Source organism: Terrapene carolina, unplaced genomic scaffold (assembly GCF_002925995.2).
Source record: "Terrapene carolina triunguis isolate 2854851 unplaced genomic scaffold, T_m_triunguis-2.0 Scaffold102, whole genome shotgun sequence".
NCBI classification, from domain to species: Eukaryota; Metazoa; Chordata; order Testudines; family Emydidae; genus Terrapene; species Terrapene triunguis.
In genome coordinates this window covers 4747215-4767073 of record NW_020664453.1, presented here as the reverse complement: position 1 = coordinate 4767073, position 19859 = coordinate 4747215, and the positions used below count along the sequence as shown (strand labels likewise).

Genomic DNA, 19859 nt, shown 5'->3' with positions numbered 1-19859 from the left:
GCCACCCCACCGGGCATCGCCCCACGCCATGGCAACCACCCACCCCACGGCACTGCCACCCCACCGGGCATCGCCCCTGCCATGGTAACCAGCCATCCCACGGCACTGCCACCCCACCGAGCATGCCCCATGCCATGGCAACCACCCACCCATGGCACTGCCACTCCACTGGGCATCGCCCCCTGCCATGGCAACCAGCCACCCGACAGGGCATCATCCTATGCCATTGCAACCAGCTGCTCCACAGCATTGCCATGCCAGAGGGCACTGCCCCAAGCCAAGGCAACCAGCCACCCCATGGCACTGCCACCCCACAAGGCATCACCCCAGGCCATGGCAACCAGCCACCCCACAGGGCACTGCCCCATGTCACACAGCCACCCTGCAGGGCACTACCACCCCACAAGGCATCACCCCAGACCATTGTACACCTTCTCCATAGCACACAGCCACCCCACAGTGCCACCGCAGGCCATGGCGCTCAGCCACCCCATAGCACGCACACACACAAAGGTTTTGTCTCACCTACACACTAAGGGTATGTCTACACTACAGGATTAATCCGAATTTAGATAATTCGAATTTGGGAAACAGGTTGTATAAATTCGATTGTGCGCGGCCACACTAAGCACCTTAATTCGGTTTTAAACCACATTAATTCGGTGGTGTGCGGCCACACTACCCCATTAACTTAAACACAGTAATTCGGTGGTGTGCGTCCACACTAACCCTAATTCGAATTAACAAAATCGATTTAGGCTCTACTCCGTTCGTCGAGGTGGAGTACAGAAATCGATTTAAAGGGCCCTTTAATTCGAATTAACTGGCTCTGTAGTGTGGACGGGTGAAGGGTTAATTCGGATTAAGGCAGCTAAATCCGAATTAAAGTCCTAGTGTAGACCAGGCCAAAGTTTTGTCTCACCTATGCACTCCTTGGTCCTATTCAAGCTTTGCCACTCACAGATACTCAGATACTACAGAATTTGGATAGAGATGTCACCTGCGTCTGCCCTTCCAGCAATGGAAGATGAGGCTATGAAATTCACTGACTGACCATTCACTGCACTAGCCAAGACTAAGGAAGAGACATCTCACTGCCAATGCTTCACACCCTCCCTCCCACTAGCTTGTCTCACTAAATGTAAGGCAGACTGCGTAAGGTCACATATTACTTTTCTATGGAAAAACAATAGTGCAGTAATTATCACAAATACTGCAGTAACATGGTTTTGGGGAAGGCATATCACATGGATGCCATTACGTACAGTTAAGTGCCACCTTAGAGTTCTCTAACTGAGGGGTTCTCAAACTGGGGGTCGGGACCCCTCAGGGGGTCATGAGGTTATTACGTGGGGGGTCACGAGCTGTCATCCTCAGGGCCGGCTCCAGGCACCAGCTTGTCAAGCAGGTGCTTGGGGCGGCCACTCTGGAGCGGGGCGGCACGTCCAGCTATTTGGCGGCAATTCAGCGGACGGTCCCTCACTCCGGCTGGGAGCGAAGAACCTCCCGCCTAATTGCCGCTGCAGATCGCGATCGTGGCTTTTTTTTTTTTTTTTTGGCTGCTTGGGGCGGCCAAAACCCTGGAGCCGGCCCTGGTCATCCTCCACGCCAAACCCCGCTTTGCCTCCAGCATTAATAATGGTGTTAAATATATTTAAAAGTGTTTTTAATTTATAAGGGGGGGGGTCGCACTCAGAGGTTTGCTATGTGAAAGGGGTCACCAGTACAAAAGTTTGAGAATCACTGCTCTAACTGCACCTGCTGTGTTAATTTTATGTACTCACTACACATTCTCATATTGTGAGTGGGAGAAAACAGATGGATCAGTTTGAACGCAAAATTCAAATTCTAGCTATATCTTTCATAAAAATGTAGGCTGTAATTTTTATATTTTTAAAAATAAGAAAATATTTTACACTTCCAGATTGGTTTCCAGATAGTAGTAAAATAATCCTTTCAATTAACTCTATGGCCTCAGTCCTGCAAACATTTATGCATGCAACGGCAAGTAGTCCTGTTGAGCTCTAAAAAAACCATTCCTGTACGTAAAGTTAAGCACTTGTTTAAATGTTTGCAGGACTGGGGCCCATGTCTCTTTCTATATTGTAGTAGGTTGTCAAAAAGCGTGATAATTTTCTTTTCAGCTCAATGATGCAATAAAGCCACAATCCGGCAACTGGATCTGTGGGTAGACCTATGTAAATTTATGAAGATCTACACGGCCTCAAGGATCTATCTACCTGGAAGATCTGATTGCAGGATCAGAGTTTATCATTAACAAATGTTAAATGTTTTCTCTCTGATGTATTATCTGGGTCTGTAGGTTCTCCTATACCACCTGGATATTTTTACACATAACTAGCTCTGATTAAATATAGGATCCATGCAGAATCTTTTTTCTCTTTTTAATGTAAAGCAACCCTGTGAATTTAAATTGTATAACATACCTGGCTGCTGCCTCTTTCTTCCCATCTTCTAGTGTCCTCCAATGAATGTGATCTCCAAAACCTGGAAAAGGGAAAGGTTTATAAAAGTAGCATAATTTAAAATGTCAAATGACAGATAAATATATTTTCTGACATTTAAGGACACCATCAACTAGTTTTATTTCCCTTCTTTTAGCAAGCATTTTTTTATATGTAACCATTTGTTTTCAATATTCATACTCACTATCACTTGAATCTCTGTTCTTGGATAATAAACTTACTCTTGTTTTCAATATACATATATCTAAGTGCTGTGTGTTCAGCAGAGCGGTGTTCTAAGGTATAACTAATAACAGGGCCGGCTCTACTGTTTTTGCCACCCCAAGCAGCTCGCTGAATTGCTGTCGCGGACGGTGGGGGCAGTCTGTGTGCCTTTAGGGCAGCTCGCGCGTTTCCACGGCGGCGGCAATTTGGCAGCAGCTTCTGTCTTCATCTGGAAGACAGAAGCCGCCAAATTGCTGCCACGGGCAGCTGAACATAGAAGCTGCCGCCGCGGAAACGTGCGTACCACCCTAACGGTACACGGACTGCCCCCGCCGCCCGCGGTGGCAATTCGGCACGCTGCTTGGGGTGGCAAAAACACACGGACTGCCGCCCCTTGCAGATTGCCGCCCCAAGCACCTGCTTGAAATGCTGGTGCCTGGAGCCGGCCCTAACTAGTAAGCTGTGGTGTACTGTTCCTTTGGAAACAGCAGGCCTAGTAATTCTAAGTGTTCAGTGAATAAGCAGCTGGACCTTACACAGAGCGTTCAGAGGACTTGGGAGATGGGTGTGCCTATTGCTAATCTGCAGAGAGAAGGCAAGGACTGCAGAGCCCTGGAGGGGAGCACTGCCAGAGGCTGGGGTAGTCAGGGAGCTGACACACAGCAGGCACAGGCAAGATTTCTTCATACTAAGGACGAGCGATAGCAAGGTGCCTCACACCTCTGGATATGCCCAGGAATCATCAAATTTCATCTGTGAATATTGGATTTTTGGGTAAAGTTAATTTTCATAATCCTCTTTCATAATATGCAATGTCTACGAAGATTGGGGAAAATTCCAATATTAATACCTTATAGTCAATTATTAAAGAACATGAGGGCTCAGTTCTGCATGCCCTAACTCATACAAGTAGTCCTACCAATTCTGTAATTAGCAGACATGCAATCCAAGCTGTGTATCCTGAACTGAAGACAAGGAGAGGATGCAGAATGGCACCAAGATCTGCTATCTGATGGTAGAGCTGGCAACTATCAGCATTATCCATCGAATAAGATAGCAGGATTCTCTCTCTGTCACTCTGAAGATTAGAATGTCTGTTGAGTCAGTGTGAAGTGATGGAAACAGCTACAAACAGAGCTGAGAGCTCTTTTTGTATAGAATATCACCAGGTTCAATCACCACTGGGATTCACAGCCTGTTACTGTCCAATGTTTAAGTTCTCAGACATTTTTTTTGCTTTTTTCACACATTACGAATTACACCCATCCAACAGCACAGCTTTCACCTATCACTATGCTATTTTTCTATTTAGAGTTAAACAATACGTAAGTGTGCCTATCCAGGCCTACAGGCATCTTTGCCATATATTAAAAATAACACCATACTGGTACAATATATTTCTGTATGGGACCAAATTCTATTGTCTGTTAATGTCCCTTTTCTGCAAAAGTATTTGTGTGTGTTTTACTTTAAGTACATGCTTAAGTCTAGTTCAATGTGACTTAAGTATATGCTTTCTTAAGCATTTTGCTGAATCAGGCTGTAAATAGGCAGCAGAAGTCTCTGATGTCAATGGGGACAAGACTGGGGCTACGGTGTACATTTAGCTCAAGGGAACCTTACATAAAATATGCAGGGGGATGAGGAGGAGCATTATTTCTTGTAATCAAGGATATTTAAATACACATTAGATCACATTTCTTTCTAGTAAGCAAGGATGACTACATTCATTAACAATAAAATCATCACAGTCTTCCCTCCCTCCCATGACCTGATTAATATTAATAGTTTTATTATCAAAAAAATTAAGAACCTTTCCATGGTGAATGGAATTCTGTTACTAACAAAATGCAACACTCAACAGCTTATGAAATAACCTTATTTTTAAAAATAGAGACCCGTGGAGTTTAAACTATCAAAAAAAATAACTAGTAATACTAAAGACACTTCTTCCCTGTCACTGAAGAACATAGTCAAGAACATTGATGCACTGATTGAACCTGCTCCTCACATTCCAGACTTCAGAACAAAGATAGGGAAGTAAAATAAGGTGGACTGAACAGAGCTGGGGAAAGATAAATCCAAATCATGGTACAGTACAGGATGGTCTAACAACTACAGGTTTATTAAGAAAAGCTGAAATCAGTAAATAAAGTAAAAAGTAAGATAATATGGCTAGAAGGGATTGAGTCAGAACAAGTGACAAGAGAAGGATTGTAGTGGAAGTACCGTTTACTGGAATTTCAACAGTAGTGAGAGATAAAAACTATAGGATAAAACATAAAATATCCACTTGATCACCTATTTACTAGCCATACCCCAATGTGCTTATGTTGCATAGTTGTAGGGATGTCAAAATGGGACAATCTGAAGGGGAAATAAAACATTTAATTGAGATTTCATTGAAAGACCCTTTACAAAATCCTTCAACACCAAAGAAATTTTAAAAACTGCCTTAAAACTAACTCAGAATGAACAAATCTTCTAAATGAATGAGACTTGGCAGGTCTGCTACAACCAGCAATTGACAGTTTTGAAAAAAAATAAACCTGCCAAGCCCCCTCTTCTCCACTCCCACAACATTAACGTATTTCCTACTATATCAGGGCTGCACTGCAATTGCTCATAATCAATTTATGGCCTGGCACCATAATATCTTGTATGTTTCAACCTCAGTTCTGCCACTAAAGCGATTACTCCTTACCCCCCCCAGCGATGAAATTTACCTAAATAATCAAAATTACTATTTGAATGCATTATTGCAAATATTAAATACAGTTCTGGGCTGCGGGGAAGGGACCCTCCTGATTAGGGATTTATTTACTTATTTATAGCAATCATAAAAGTTTAAATACAAACAAAAAGAAAAGAGATGCCTAACCCTTTCCAAGCCCTTCTCCAGCAGAGGATGTGATAAGCACCAGGAAAATCAGGCAAAAAAAGAGATTGGAGAGTGCTGCTGCTAATTGAATCTTCATGGTGTCTGCTTGGAACCTCGGCAGCACAATGAATGCTTCTCGATGGCCACAGTCAGCAAGATCAGATCAGATCAGGGTTGGGGGGGGGGGGGTGTTAACCCAGGAAGTGATGTTGGGCGGATGTGGGTGGCGCTTCAGAGTCCTGTATCAGGTTAAAAGGAACAGATCCCCCAAAATCTGAATGAGAGAATTGGCAAAATTATTTCTGATCTATAGTTACAGCTCTGCATATTTGTTTCCAAACTGGCCACTTTCCGACAAGAGATTTTGCCGGGGGGAGGGACATTTAAATAGTAATTTAATCTAGATTTGAAAGGGGGGGGGCTCATCCAATTCACACATGCCAACTAGTTCTGCCGCCAGCCCCTCATGAGTAGTAATATTGCTCAAGTCCAGATTTGGGCTAAAGCTGTGATTGTTACCAGAATGATTTAATGTTTAACTAACCCAGTCTACATATGTCTTGTAGGATTGTCAGAGAGTTGGTCGAAATTGATTGGTTGCTCTTCAGCACCTGCCAGCGAGGGGTGGATTTCAGGGTTATTTTATTCTGTACAAAAAAAAGTGGACCGTATATATCACTGTGCTCAAAGTGGAACAAACTTCGGGGTTCGGTACATTAATGCGTCGCTGTCTGCAAACTGAGAAAGTAAAAACTGGATTATCGCAGATCTTGATTTATATGTTTTACAAATTGGAATCTGTGGGATTTTCCAAGAGCTATTGCATTTAAAAAACCTGCTTCTTAAAGTCTGCCTTACTGTACAAATCCTGACCAGCCAGCCTCTAAAACCTGGAATCCTGAGGACTACCCCAACTAGGGTGACCAGATGTCACGATTTTATAGGGACAGTCCCGATATTTGGCACTTTGTCTTATATAGACACCTATTACCCCCCACCCCGTCCTGATTTTTCACACTTGCTATCCGGTCACCCTAACCCCAACATGCTGCTAACTCCGGTCAATTGGCGACTGGAATCTTCTTGGGACACACTACACCGGTTTGTGAACCCTGATCTCACTGGTACTGTCCCATTTTGCAAACACCACGGCTTTTGTTTTTTGCAAAAAAAAACCCCAAACCAAACAAACCCAGCCCCTAAGAGAAAGCCATTTCCTTGACTACTGCACCGCAGAAATAGACCAATACCCTCCTCCATCCTATATGGTCCGTAAGAGAATACAGTACATGGGACTAAGGCAGAGCCCAGCAACAAGCTCCACCCCCGTCTCCCCCTACGGGGACTACAGCTCCCAGAATGCACTACCTCGACCTGGTTCTAGAATCCCTGTACGTGCATTGCATGCTGGGACTTGTAGTTTCCCCCTGAAGCGTGGGTGCGCGAAGCGAAAGGGAAGAAGAGGGCGCTACCTACAACTTTCCATGTTATGCAAATAACTCGGTGTCCCTTCCAATCGGAGGTGAGTGGGCGGGGCCCAGGGTCCCGTGGTCCGCGGCCGCCTTTCTCTGTGCCCCCTCGTCTCCTTCCCTGCCTGGCGTGGCTGCCATCTTGTTCTCGCCGCGTGTTGGCTGCGGAGGGGCTGCCGGACTCAGGTGAGAACTTTCTATTTCCTCCCCTCCTCCACCTTTTCTCCATCCCCCCGTCCCCGCACCGGACCCTCCCATCCCCCCCCTTCTCTCTGCGGCGCGGCGCGGCCCGGCTCGCACGCGGGGGGAGGAGCAGTCGGTGCCGTGAGGGGCATGGGCCTGCCCGCTGCCTGAAGGGAGCTCGGCTTGTTCTGCGGAGCCTTTCCCCCTCCCCTCAGGGCTGGTCATGGGGGGCGCCCCAGGGGCAGGGACCTTCCCCTCCCTTAGAGCTGGATGTGGGAGAGAGGGGGGTCTTCTCCCCGACCGTAGACCCCATCGGCGCCAGGGTTGGCTATGGGGAGGGCCGCCTCCTTTCCAAGGCATGGACCCACTGGATATTGTGTGGGGGTGGGGGTGCTGCTCCCCTTGGCTATAATCACTTCCCATCTCCTCAGGGCTGGATTTTGTCCCCTTCTCCTTTTCAGGGGCACACACCCCTTCCCTCCAGGCCTCTGGGCCAGTTAATATTGTGGGGATCTCTTCTGCACCCCCCTCCCACTGAAAATGATTGGGAATTCCCTCCTGTAGAAAACGAACATCTTTCTCCCACCTTCTTTTCTAGGGCTGGATTTGTGGGGGGGCCTGTCTCAGGACACGTCCATTATAGGGCTTCCTTCCTGTTAACGTATTTGGAGGCTCTGGAATCCCTTCCCCTCATAAGAGTACCACCTGAGGCTAGCCTCTGCCTTTCTTTGCCAGTATGGAAGTTGTGAGGGGTTTCTTTCTTATCTCCCTACTAAACAGTGAAACATTAATGACTTCCCCGGGGCAGACCAGCTAAATGACTCCCAAAATTACTGTATACAGAAGGTGTTGGGTGCTTTCGCCTTCTGATTATGGTAGTTTTGGTTTTAAGAAAAAAACAGTAATCCCATTTTATGCAGTGGACACTTTAACTTCATAATGGATGAGTTGAATATCATAGCTCTTTATTATGTGAAGGGTGTTGTGAGACAATGGTATTTGCATAGCCTGAATACCTAATAAAATTTATTCATTCAAAAATGTACTGAGATATTATTGAACTCTTTGAGATTAATCATGGGAATGGCAACGAAAGCTTACATTTTAAAGCAGTCTTATGAAAGACTTCCTTTTCCAATGTCACCTTGCCATTTTTACTTTAATAAAGTGCAGTAGTTTTAGAAATGACTGTTGTGAAATGCATGCTGTTTTAGAAAGTAAATTGAGTTGCTTGTCATTCAGCTGTATTATAAGTTTATTGGAGTTAATGGAGGGGGGGAACAAATAGACTGATAGGATGGTAAATTAATATTTAAGTTAGGATAATAAGTTAAATGTGACTTTGAATTTCCTGGCTTCTGTCAGTTTGTATCAGAATGCCGTTCCTTCTGCTAACATATATTTTCTTGTGCATGCTATGTCATTTAAATCAGGGGTTCTCAACTTTTTTATTTCTGAGACCCTCTTCCACCCCCCCATTCCCCAGCATGCTATAAAAACTCCACAGCCTTCCTGTTCCACAACAACTCTTTTTCTGCATATCCAGTAGATTAAAAGCCAGAGCTGGCATTAGGGGTAGCAAGCAGGGCAATTGCCTGGAGCCCCAGGCCACAGGGGGCCCGCAAAGCTAAGTTGTTCAAGCTTTGGCTTCAGCCCTAGGCAGGGGGGCTCAGGCTTCAGCCCCAGGCCCCAGTGAGTTGAACACCAGCCCTACTCTGTTTTATTTTGGCAGACCTCCCTGAAACCTGCTCCTGGTTGAGAACCACTGAGTTAGATGATATGCCTTACATATAGTATTGTCTTTAGCTCTTGTTAGCAAATGTTTTTGTTGCTTATGATATTATTTTAAAGGACATTACTATGAACTTGAACATTTAGAATTTACTTTTTAAATATTTTTATATAAAGGCAGTGTCATAAAAATTGAGCTGATTTGTGTAATAAACTTAAAATTTAACATCATGCTAATATGGTAGGCATACTTATTCTTCAGACACAGCATCATGAATCAAGAAAAGTTAGCCAAGCTTCAAGCTCAGGTCCGAATAGGCGGAAAGGTAAGAGGAAAACAACATTAAATTCATAGAGGGACCTGACATATTTTATTTTCATTGTATATTTTAAGGGTCTGAAATAATACTGCTGTTATGATCAGGATCATAGCATGTTGGAGCCTGAAAAGTATCTTTCTTTAAATCCAAAACAATTGGTTGCCAATACATGGATATTTTATTTGGTGACTTCATCTTTTAAATATACATCAGTTTAACGCCTAAGTGTAGAAGGGTGTTTGTGTTTGTAGAAGCTTGTAGCATATAAACTTCATTAAATATGAAAAATACACTTGCCATATTTGTAAGATTTGCTTAAATTTAAGATATTGATTAATTATCTTTCTGGCAAAATGAACTTTGTGCCTTTCTTAAAATAACTTTTGGAAAATAAGGAAGAGAACATCTTGAGAGAGGGGGGAAAAAAGAAGGAAAATGTAAATGTTTCCTCTTACTGAGAACTTGCTGTAAAACACTTCGAGTTGTAAATAAGCCAGTGTGACTCTTGTATACTGAACCATTTGATGAAACCCTTTGAAATCTCTTATACTGAAACCCTTAAAAAACCCTAGAAACAAACTTGTCCAGGTAAAGCCTAACATACTAAAATTTTAAAAAGGGTAAACTGAAAAGAACTTCAGGTCATGGGACTTCTCTATACTCTTGAGAGAATGAGAGATGGAACATGCTGGGGTATAATGATTTTAAATTTGTGGAATAGTGTATCTTTTTGGAGAGAATTGTTCAGCTCTGTATCATTTACTGTGAACTTCAGAAAACTGGGCCAGGTTGTCAACCCAGACTTGATAATTATCAGAGCAGCTTTGACAATGTAAGTGCAGTACTCAGCAACTCCTTTTTGTTTAAATTAGTTAGTTGATATTATGGTACATGTGACTGCAATGTCAGATTTTCAGAGTTGCTGACTAATGTTTCTTGCATTGTCTGACTTTTTCAGGGTACAGCTCGCAGAAAGAAGAAGGTGGTGCACAGGACAGCGACAGCTGATGACAAAAAACTTCAGAGTTCACTCAAAAAATTGGCAGTAAATAATATTGCTGGAATTGAAGAGGTATAGTGGTATAATAAATTAATTGCCTTGTCTAAATCGTTCAGTTTAAAAATGACAGCTGGCTAGATGTTGAAATGCTAAGAAAAGTTGGGTCTCATTCTCATCTCACATGGTGTAACTCCCTGACTTCAGTGAAGTTACGCCTGATTTACATAATTGGTGTAAATGATAACGGAATTTGCAGCCTAATTACTTTAAGCTATTGGTATTGGAAACTGGCTGGTTGCCTGTGTTGCCTATACCTTTGAATGGCTAAAAAACAAAATCTACTCATGATTTTTTTTCTTAGTAAAATTGGTTTGTCTGAATTTGATTAGTTAAACTTTTCTGACTCTTAAATTAAAGTTACATGGTAAGCAAAACAGCGTGCCTCATGCTGTACAAAACGTAAAGGAGAAACATAATGTGGACCTCTTTCTAGATTGCAAGACTTGACTACTATTGTGTTACATGGAAACAAACAGAATTGATTAACAATCACATGGAGCAGATTTTTTTTTAAACATTTTCAAAGACACTAAATACTCGCGCTCTCTACATAGAAGTTATGATCCCAGTTAGCAGGATCTGGCCCAACTAGACAGTAATGGAACCTCTTCAATGTTTTTAGAATATCTTATTTAAAAATACAAATTTTACAGGAACGTCAAAGTTATTTTAACATTGACCTTCCTGAGAAAGTTGACCTTCCCATGTGCCATTGTGTACAAATGAAGAGAATGCTGAGATAATATGTAGAGAGAAGTGACCATAAATTAAATGTTATTGCAGTATTTGTCTGAAGAAACATAATACATGTGATTAATTTTAAATTTTGTATTGTGTATGTGGAGGCCTGCTCCTTCAAGAGTCCTAGTGCCTCCCATAGAGTGACTATGAATTATCCTAATTTTCTTTGACTGTTTGAGCACCATTAGTGTGCTCTGTGCTGTACAAAACTCAAAGATAAACACAGTCCTTGCTTCCCTTTACCCAGAGCCTAAAATCTTAATGCACAGACAAAACTCTTCAGATACAAACTGTTCTGCGAAACTGAAGGGATGATATCTGGACACTGCTAGCTTCCATTTTAATGACTAGGCCCTCACTCCTGAAAGTTGTTCCACTTGGCCAGACCCACATTGACTTTAGAGGGCTCTATCTGTGCAGGACAGCTTGCAGGATTGAGGCGTGGGTGTGTAAGAGCACTTATCAATGAGGTGGGTTAAGAATGGTGAACTGTTTAAGTAAGAATGATCATCATGCACACTGAGATCTGAAACAAGTTCCAGGCATAAAGGACATCATGCAACTTTGAGACTGTTGACTAAAAACAGGTTTAGAGTCTAATTCTAAATTATTTTAAATTAATCTTCATTGTGTAGGAACATTCCCTAGGCACTCAAATCTTCAGTATTTGTTTTTAATCTTAGTCTCTGCCTTTTCCCCATAACATCTCAGTTAAAAACAAATTGAATGGCTATAATAAAACAAAAAAAACACAATGTTATAAATATGCTGCAATTGACTATATTTACCAGGACTTTTTCTTTCCTTTCCTTATTTAAATTAAAGACATTTCCAAAACACTCTTATGTTACACTTATTCTTTCTCAGTTTCAGAAAAAAAATACCCTTCATGTTCTTTCCTTCTCCATCTAGTTTAAAACAAAACCCAGATATACTGTTCCTCTTTAGAGGCAGAAATGGACTAGTGGTCCATCTAGTCACAGTGGCTAATTCCAGATGATTTAGAAGCAAGTGAAAATCTTCATCATACCTAAGGTCAAGGTCTCAACATGCAAAGGGACATCAGTGTGATTGTGTGAGCATAGAGGTCTGTGCCGGCAGAATTGGGGCTTAAAGATCCCGTGATGTGCATGGATGGATCCCTGCACTCTCATGGATTCCTTTTGACTGAAGTAGGACTTTGTGCAGGTGTAGGGGTCCATCTATGTGCATCGTATTGCAGTATTTGGGCCTATGTTTTCAAGTATTTACCATGGAAGTAGGAGACGCTCTTATTTTTCCCTCTGATCTCTTCCCAGATGGTAATTGGCTTATGCTCTGGAGCATGATGATTTATATAAATTGTCCTTGGCAGGTCACTTTTTAACCAAAACAATTAATTTAACTGTATGATAACACAATAGAACACAGTAATCCATTGCTTGCTCACGTGCTTATCTGAATACTAGTTTCATAAAGGAACTTCAGCTCTCAAATTTTGCATTTCCATTCAATGTGCATGTCCTTCTGCTATAAACCTATATTCCATTTCCATACAGATTTGGCTAATTACGATCTTTTTTTATTCATTTTTTTTACTCTCTAAGAATTGTAGAGACTTTTCTAAATTCTCTAAATATAGGCTTGAATATTTAAAAATGTTAATATAAACAGTGTTGTTTTGCAGCATTTGTACAGACAAAACTATTAGAGTATATTAGTGAAATGCATGAAATGTACTAATTGTTCTGTATTTAAATAGGTGAATATGATAAAAGATGATGGAACAGTTATTCATTTCAACAACCCCAAGGTCCAAGCTTCCCTTTCCGCTAACACTTTTGCAATTACTGGTCATGCAGAGGCTAAACCGATCACAGAAATGCTCCCGGGAATCTTAAGCCAGCTTGGTGCTGACAGTTTAACAAGTCTCAGGAAGTTAGCTGAACAGTTCCCAAGACAAGGTGGGTGTCCCTAATTGGATCATCTTATTGAAGATTTTAAAAAAAGTTGTATCGCCTTTTGGAAAAGGTTTGGGGTAAAATTTTCCAAAGTGCCAGTGTGATGTAGACCCTCAGGAAAACTTTATACTTGCCTAATACTTTGTGTTTTACTAATCCAGATAAATCACCAAAACTATTTTCACAGTAAACTTCACTTGTTCTTAATGAGAGATGACTTTCTCATGCAATACAGTTTTCTTCTATATTAATTATACTACTTTTCCTAACATCTTAACTAGCACAGAGTGTCTGAAACTAAGTACACCTCTACCCCGATATAACGCTGTCCTTGGGAGCCAAAAAATCTTACCGTGTTATAGGTGAAACCTCGTTATATCGAACTTGCTTTGATCCGCTGGAGCGCGCAGCCCCGCCCTCCTGGAGCGCTGCTTTACCACGTTATATCCGAATTCGTGTTGTATCGGGTCGCGTTATATCGGGGTAGAGGTGTATCACTGCATTAGACTTAATGCTTTCTACTTTATGATATGAGTAGGCACCTTAAATCCCCCTAAACTATAACATTGTGATCATTAGCTTTCCATGTATTTTCTGTTTGGCTTGCTGATAGATGTTGGATTTTTATCAATTCCAAAAGCACTTTCTATTCTCATCAATATCACCATGATATAAACTGTTCTGCTCTTCACTTAATATTGCTATCCACTTAACAGTATTGTAGTAATGTAATGAAAGGCCTGTTTTCTGTCTGTTTCAAGACTCTGTTATGTAGGCCCAGCTATGTTGAAAAAAAGGCACATTTTTTCAGTTACAAGTTAGGCATGTTTGTCAGTTGTACTGTGTTTTAAAATACCTTGCAATATTGAGTATATGGTTTCATGACTTGATGAAGCATGTCTTCTATTTTCAGGAATATAGATTGAAATATAAAAAAGGTAGATTGATATAAATTATTATTTCTAAACTGAAACTTTTAACTCGATAGAAATTTCTGCAAGAGTTGAAGTAACTTTTATAGGCAGAATAAAAGGTTTGTGATGGCTATACAGATAAAATGCTGGTGCCATAAAATCTGTTGAGGAAGATGCATATTATAACAGTTGGAATAAACTAGTTAATTGATACTTTTAAACATCTTTGATAACACTACACTTTAATATTGAACACTTATTGTAGTGAGATGTTTACCTAAAATGCTGCTTTAAATACATAAAACTAACAGTAATTCAAGGTTCATCTGGATATAGGAGTCAGTTTCTTCTGTTAAGGAATTCATTTTGAAGTAATCATAGTGTTATATAAAATGTTTTCCCCCTCTAAATCCATAATGGGTGCAATCCTCACCACCTCTTCTCCCATTTTCCTTGAAAGAGCAGCCATACACTTTAAACTTATTCTCAAATCATTTAAAAAATTAAACTAAATTACGTTTTTCCTTTTTTTCATTGCACATATTTAATGTCCCAGTGTCTCATCACTTTGTAAAACCTTTAGAACTGTGATACACTGGTAACAGTTTAAAGGCTTTGTCTTACTGAAAGATATACAGTACTTGATGCAGTCTGTATTGTAGCATCACAGTGGACTACTGGAAGGGGTATGTGTGGCGGAGGGGGCAGGAACTGGTGTTTTGAATTTAACATTCTATTGGGGGGAATGCTCTTTGAATCCTGTCAATTTTGAACTTGCTTTACAATTGCTAGGCTATCTATCCTCTTTCTTAGGAAAAAAAGGTGGAAATGGGGAGTCACTTTTTCAATTGTGTATATTTTTTCATCAGCTCTGATTAAAATATTGGAGGCTTAAGCTTTTAAGTAGTTAGTTTAACTTTGTGCACAATGCTATTGTCTGTATTGTTGTAAACTCCCATATTGGAGTTTATAGTTTTTCATTTCATGTTGTGTATTGATGAAACTAGAGTCCTTACTGCCACACTCATTCAAACAGAGAGAAATCCAATTCTTAATTTCAAAAAAATTTTATTTATATTTTTTAAAAATATTTTTGAACAAGCTCTAAAGGAAGCATAAAAATATATAGATGTAAAATGGAACTAGGTAATACCTACTACTTTTTTTAAGGTCCAACAAATTTACCCATCCCCAAGAGAACCAAGACAATTTAAATGTATATTTTAATTTTCTTATTTTCCCTGTTTTAGAAGAGCCAAGAGTTCAATTCAAGACAGAAACACCAAATAATTTTCTGTTACTAGTAGCCATAAAGAAAAAAAAAAATCCAATTTGTCTAAATTTCAAATGGAGACATGAGCCCATTCTGATACATTAAAAATCCTTGCGACCAGTCCACTTTTAGTACACTTCTTAAGATGTTACAGAATTCCTGTGAGTAGCAGGAAGGAAAACTGGTAAGAAGGAATTGTTCTATTCTGTAGTTTTTCGCACTTTTGAGTAGATTTGACAGGTATGCTGTATGTTGAGGGCTCCAGTACTCTTAAAGCTGTAGTTTTATTTAAATAGAACTTACAGGGGAATGATAGGTTTCTTATGGACCCCTGAATGGGAATGCTGTACTTTTCAGAATGTTCTCGCCTTAGAGTAGTAACCTCCAAGAGAAATCAGAAGATATCCACTTCCTGTTTTAACCTATAAGTTATGGCTTTTGTTTTGTGAGAGAGTAGTATTGTATAAATGGGACTAACTGTTGTGTTAAAACATGTACAAAACTTTTTTATAGTGTTGGATAGCAAAGCAACAAAATCTGAAGACATTGATGAAGAAGATGATGATGTCCCCGGTAGGTTTACTAGCTCATTCTATTTCTTCAATTTGAGATTATTAGTTACCATTCTGATATATATTTAGATTTGTGCAGTTATATTTTTCTTGCATTTAGAGAGGCAGTTTGGTATAATGGACTGATCATGGAACTGAGATAAGGAACTCCTGAATTGCAGATTTCACACTAACTTATCGTGTGGCCTTGGGCAAATCACTTAACCTATCTTTGTCTTACCATCTGTAAAATAAGGATAAATACTATAGGGGGTTGGGAGGATTAGCTATTTAATATTTGTACAGTGGCTTCAGGATGCAAAATGCTATATGAATTTTAAGTAGTAATCATTGGATTATTTTTTCAGATCAGACTATTTAAATGCATGCTTATTTCTGTAATAGGAGATACTAAGCTCCACCTACTGTCAGGTTCTGAAAATTCTCTTAAAAATAAAATCTTAAACTGGGAACTTATAGCCACGTGCCATTGTTTTTAGCCTTGTTCTTTTGAGTAAATTCTTGGAAACTATTAATTTGTGTTTTTAACACAATGATCTTCTCTATTCATCAGTGTAGTTTATTATCTAAGGCAATAAAGAGATAGGAGACTGAAATTCGATCTCGAGTTGACATGATCTGTGACCTTGAGGGGCTGTAGGTCTATTCTAAAGTTTCTACCCAACTTCACATCTAAATCCTAATTTTAAAAGGTGCTAAGCACTCACCAGTCCAAGTGAAGTCAACAAGAGCGCCTCTGAAAATGAGATCTAGGCATCTTATGTTGAGCATCCAGAGTTAGTGGATGTTTTAGAAATTTAGATCTTAACCTTCCTGTGCCTCAAGTTCTTCATTTTTGCAAATGATACCCCTTTTGCAAAGTCCTTTGAAATCTCTAGGTGAAAAGCACTATGTAATCGTTAAGTATAATTAATAACTATTCGGTGTCTTAGGTAAAGTTACATAGTTTCTTTAAAAAATATGAAGACAGTGTTATTGGGGAAATGACTCTATTAAATATTTCCATCTCTTTCAGATCTCGTAGAAAACTTTGATGAAGCATCAAAGAATGAAGCGAATTAAATCATTAATAGTTCTGGAAGCTGGCATGGACTAGATTTAAGAAATCAGCTATGTGGTTCCAAAGTTTTACAGAAACAGAGAACATCACCTGTTAATAGTTCAGTAATATAAATATTTTGTATTTTAATTATGCTGTTTGTTCAGCATTTTCTGTCAGTTGATTTTGCATTTTGCACTTACTCCCAGGATCTACTTTTTCGGTCAAAAAATAAGAAATGTCAGTGCAGTTTGAGGGTGTGTGCATGTGCATATGTGTATGGTGTGGGTGTACATATAGTGGAGAACAAATTGGAGAACAGTTCTATTTAACCTTCCCTTTGCCCTCAGAAGTAGAAGTAAAACAAATCTTTACAGTTGTTACTTTTTATTTCCACCAAATAGTGCACAGAAAGTGGTGAAAAGTGAAAGTCTTACTTGTCCACATTTCATTAATTCAAGGCATTCTGCCATTAAGACTTGGGTTTAATTTGCTGTTAACTATTGTACTTGCCAATATGTATCTCTTCCATGTTGAAAATGTTCACATGCTATTTGCTATCAACCTCATGTTGATTCCAGATGATACCAAAGACAGGATATTTACAGCCTGTTTGGTATGGTAACATTTTTAAAAATCAGACCTAGAAGAGTTTGCTTATTTTTCTTTTTAAAATTCCTTTCTCTCTCGCTGTCTCCCTCTATTCCTCCTTTAACTTTAGCCAACTCTATCAGCCTTCATTTCGAGTCCCTTATTATAGAACTGATGTTTGTTCAACCCATTTCACATAGACTAAGCAGTATGTTCTCCTCTTGATTATGTGGGTGTACTTCCCAGGAATATTACTTGCTAATTTTAAGAGGAGATTAGTTCTCTCTGCCCTCCAGAAGAGCTAGGTTGAGTCAGTTCTTGAACTTGGACATCCAGTTGGTAACAATTCGGTGCATTAGTTTTGCACAATAACATACTGTTGCTTAAAGGAGCTTGTTTGAGCTGTTCCAGTGCCATAACTGCAGCTACTAGGAGTTGACAAGGCACTGTCATTCTCCAGGGCACTAAAAATTAGGAGTGTCTTGCTGATGATATTTAATGTGAGAGAAAGAGGTCATTGATCATATTGCTGTAGCTTCCTGCTGGACAGTTTGTGCAATGACTCTGAAGGGATTTTTTTGGCCTATCTGACTTTGCCTATAACCTACCTCTAGGTTTGGTATCATGGCTATAGTAGCTTATTAAAAACCACAAACCTTCCGTAGGCATGCAGAGGACTTTGGAGGTATCACTGGTATACTGCAGTATTTTCTGAACCTTCCTTCAAAATGCTCAATGTGAATCCCTTTGTCAGAGGCTCTTTGAAGGTGCTTGATGTAACTTGCATTACAACATAGTTGGCATCACTGTTAACCTGTGTCAAGGGCAGCTGTGGCTTAGGAAAGCCATTTTTCTCTACATCTATCATCTTAACTATAGCTTAATTCTGAGACATATCAGCTTTCTACGTAGGTTCATACACTAGATAACAGTAAAATACAAGGCTATCAGTACATGAGAGTTCTAGTGACATCAACGTAAACTGCAGAAGCAGAGCTCTTGTGGTTTGTCATCTGGACTCAATTTATTTTATAGACTTGTTCAGTTTTCCTGTTATATTTTATATAATACATGGATCTTACTACAAAATAAAACAACAATACAAAAGAGGAAATGTTCCCTCTTGTGTGTCATTTCCTTCTCCCAGTAGTACCTGTTGAGGAACGTGTTGATGCAGCTGCTGCTTTAAATAGCATTACATTCATTGTCATGTTGCATTTGATAACTAACAGGAAAGCTTATTGGATTGGGATAGATCCTGCAATACTTTGAGAAAGCCCTTAGGATTCTCACCTTCTCCACCCCTTTTCCCATTCGGACTAGATGGGACTCCCTTCACTCTCATGGCTACTCCAACCTTCTGCAGATTGTTGCTCTTGGTTAATGAAAATCTCTTATTCTTTCACACACATACAAGCTGAGTAAACTGACTTCCAATGCCTCTTCTGGCCCAGTGAGCAAAGAAAGGAGACTGGGAAACAACCTTTCAGTTTTGCAGAGCACTTCCACTAGTTAAGTGGCATGAATGAAGAACATTTAAAAGTTGCAACTGCACTGACTTTACAGATATCCGGCATATTTTTTCACTACCAATCATTTAGTCATTGAAAATCCACATATTGTAGTATAAAGCATTGATTTCTGTAATAGCAAGTGTGGTTAAAAAATATTTGGAAGAGTAAAAACAGTAAGAATCTGGGGTAAAAATGATTTGGTAAGTTTGTAATCAGACTTACTGATTCATGCGCAAAAGAGAATCTTTTTGATTTTTGTTATTTGGTCATTGTAACCATCATTGCTTACCAATGTTTGGAAACCAGCAAACTATATGGGCTATGTAAACACATTATTTTTCTTTTTTTACTGTATCCAAAAACTGTTGACCACTTTTGATTTGCTGCTGAAATGCTAGAGCTTATAGAAATCCATTAAACTGATTTTAATTGAAAATAACCCACCAAGGCTCTTGTGGAAAATAGCTAGTGTTCCTTTATATATCGCTAGGAAGTGACTGGAACAACCTTTGTGCACACAGACAGGGGTATAGAAAATTGAGTGTGTGTAGTATAAAGGCGCCTAATTTTGAGATGTATGAATACTACATTAAAGGTGCCAGGTGTGTGGTTTTCTTTACACTATGGGATCCAGTGTATCCATTTGGAGCACTGAGGATTTCCTATTTACAACTCATTTCAGTGATCCATTCTGAAGGATGACTACACGGGACTATTTAAGAACCCTGTCATTACTTCCCTTGAGCAAGACGTTGTTGAATTACCTGATGCCCCTTTTCTTTCCTTGCTTAGGCAGACTACAGCACCTGCTAATCTAGATTGCACAAGCCAATATGTTAACTTAGTTCTCTGCTGGGAGCGAGTTACATGGTTGTGGCGTCCAACTCTTGAGAAAACTCCTGTGCTCATGAATCTTCTGCTTCTGGATGAGAGTTTTGTTG

At 40.0% G+C, this 19859-nt stretch overlaps 2 protein-coding genes across 2 annotated transcripts in view; one reads left to right on the top strand and one right to left on the bottom strand.

The window, feature by feature from the left end:
* LOC113406514 (thioredoxin domain-containing protein 12-like) overlaps positions 1-5745 on the bottom strand; it is a 17328-nt gene extending 11583 nt beyond the window's left edge. Inside the window, exons 1-2 of the mRNA XM_026651771.1 lie at positions 5572-5745; positions 2448-2508 (exon numbers count right to left, since the gene is read on the bottom strand). Of these exons, the coding sequence (XP_026507556.1) occupies positions 2448-2508; positions 5572-5668 (158 nt within the window). The 5' untranslated portion in view covers positions 5669-5745. The remainder of the gene's footprint in view (positions 1-2447; positions 2509-5571) is intronic.
* Positions 5746-7153: 1408 nt separating this feature from the next.
* Positions 7154-18841, top strand: LOC113406504 (transcription factor BTF3 homolog 4). The gene is made up of 6 exons (XM_026651738.2): positions 7154-7226; positions 9217-9280; positions 10233-10346; positions 12817-13018; positions 15716-15775; positions 16790-18841. The coding sequence occupies exons 2-6, from the start codon at positions 9227-9229 to the stop codon at positions 16834-16836; spliced, it is 477 nt and encodes a 158-aa protein (XP_026507523.1). The 5' UTR covers positions 7154-7226; positions 9217-9226; the 3' UTR covers positions 16837-18841.
* Positions 18842-19859: the final 1018 nt, after the last annotated feature.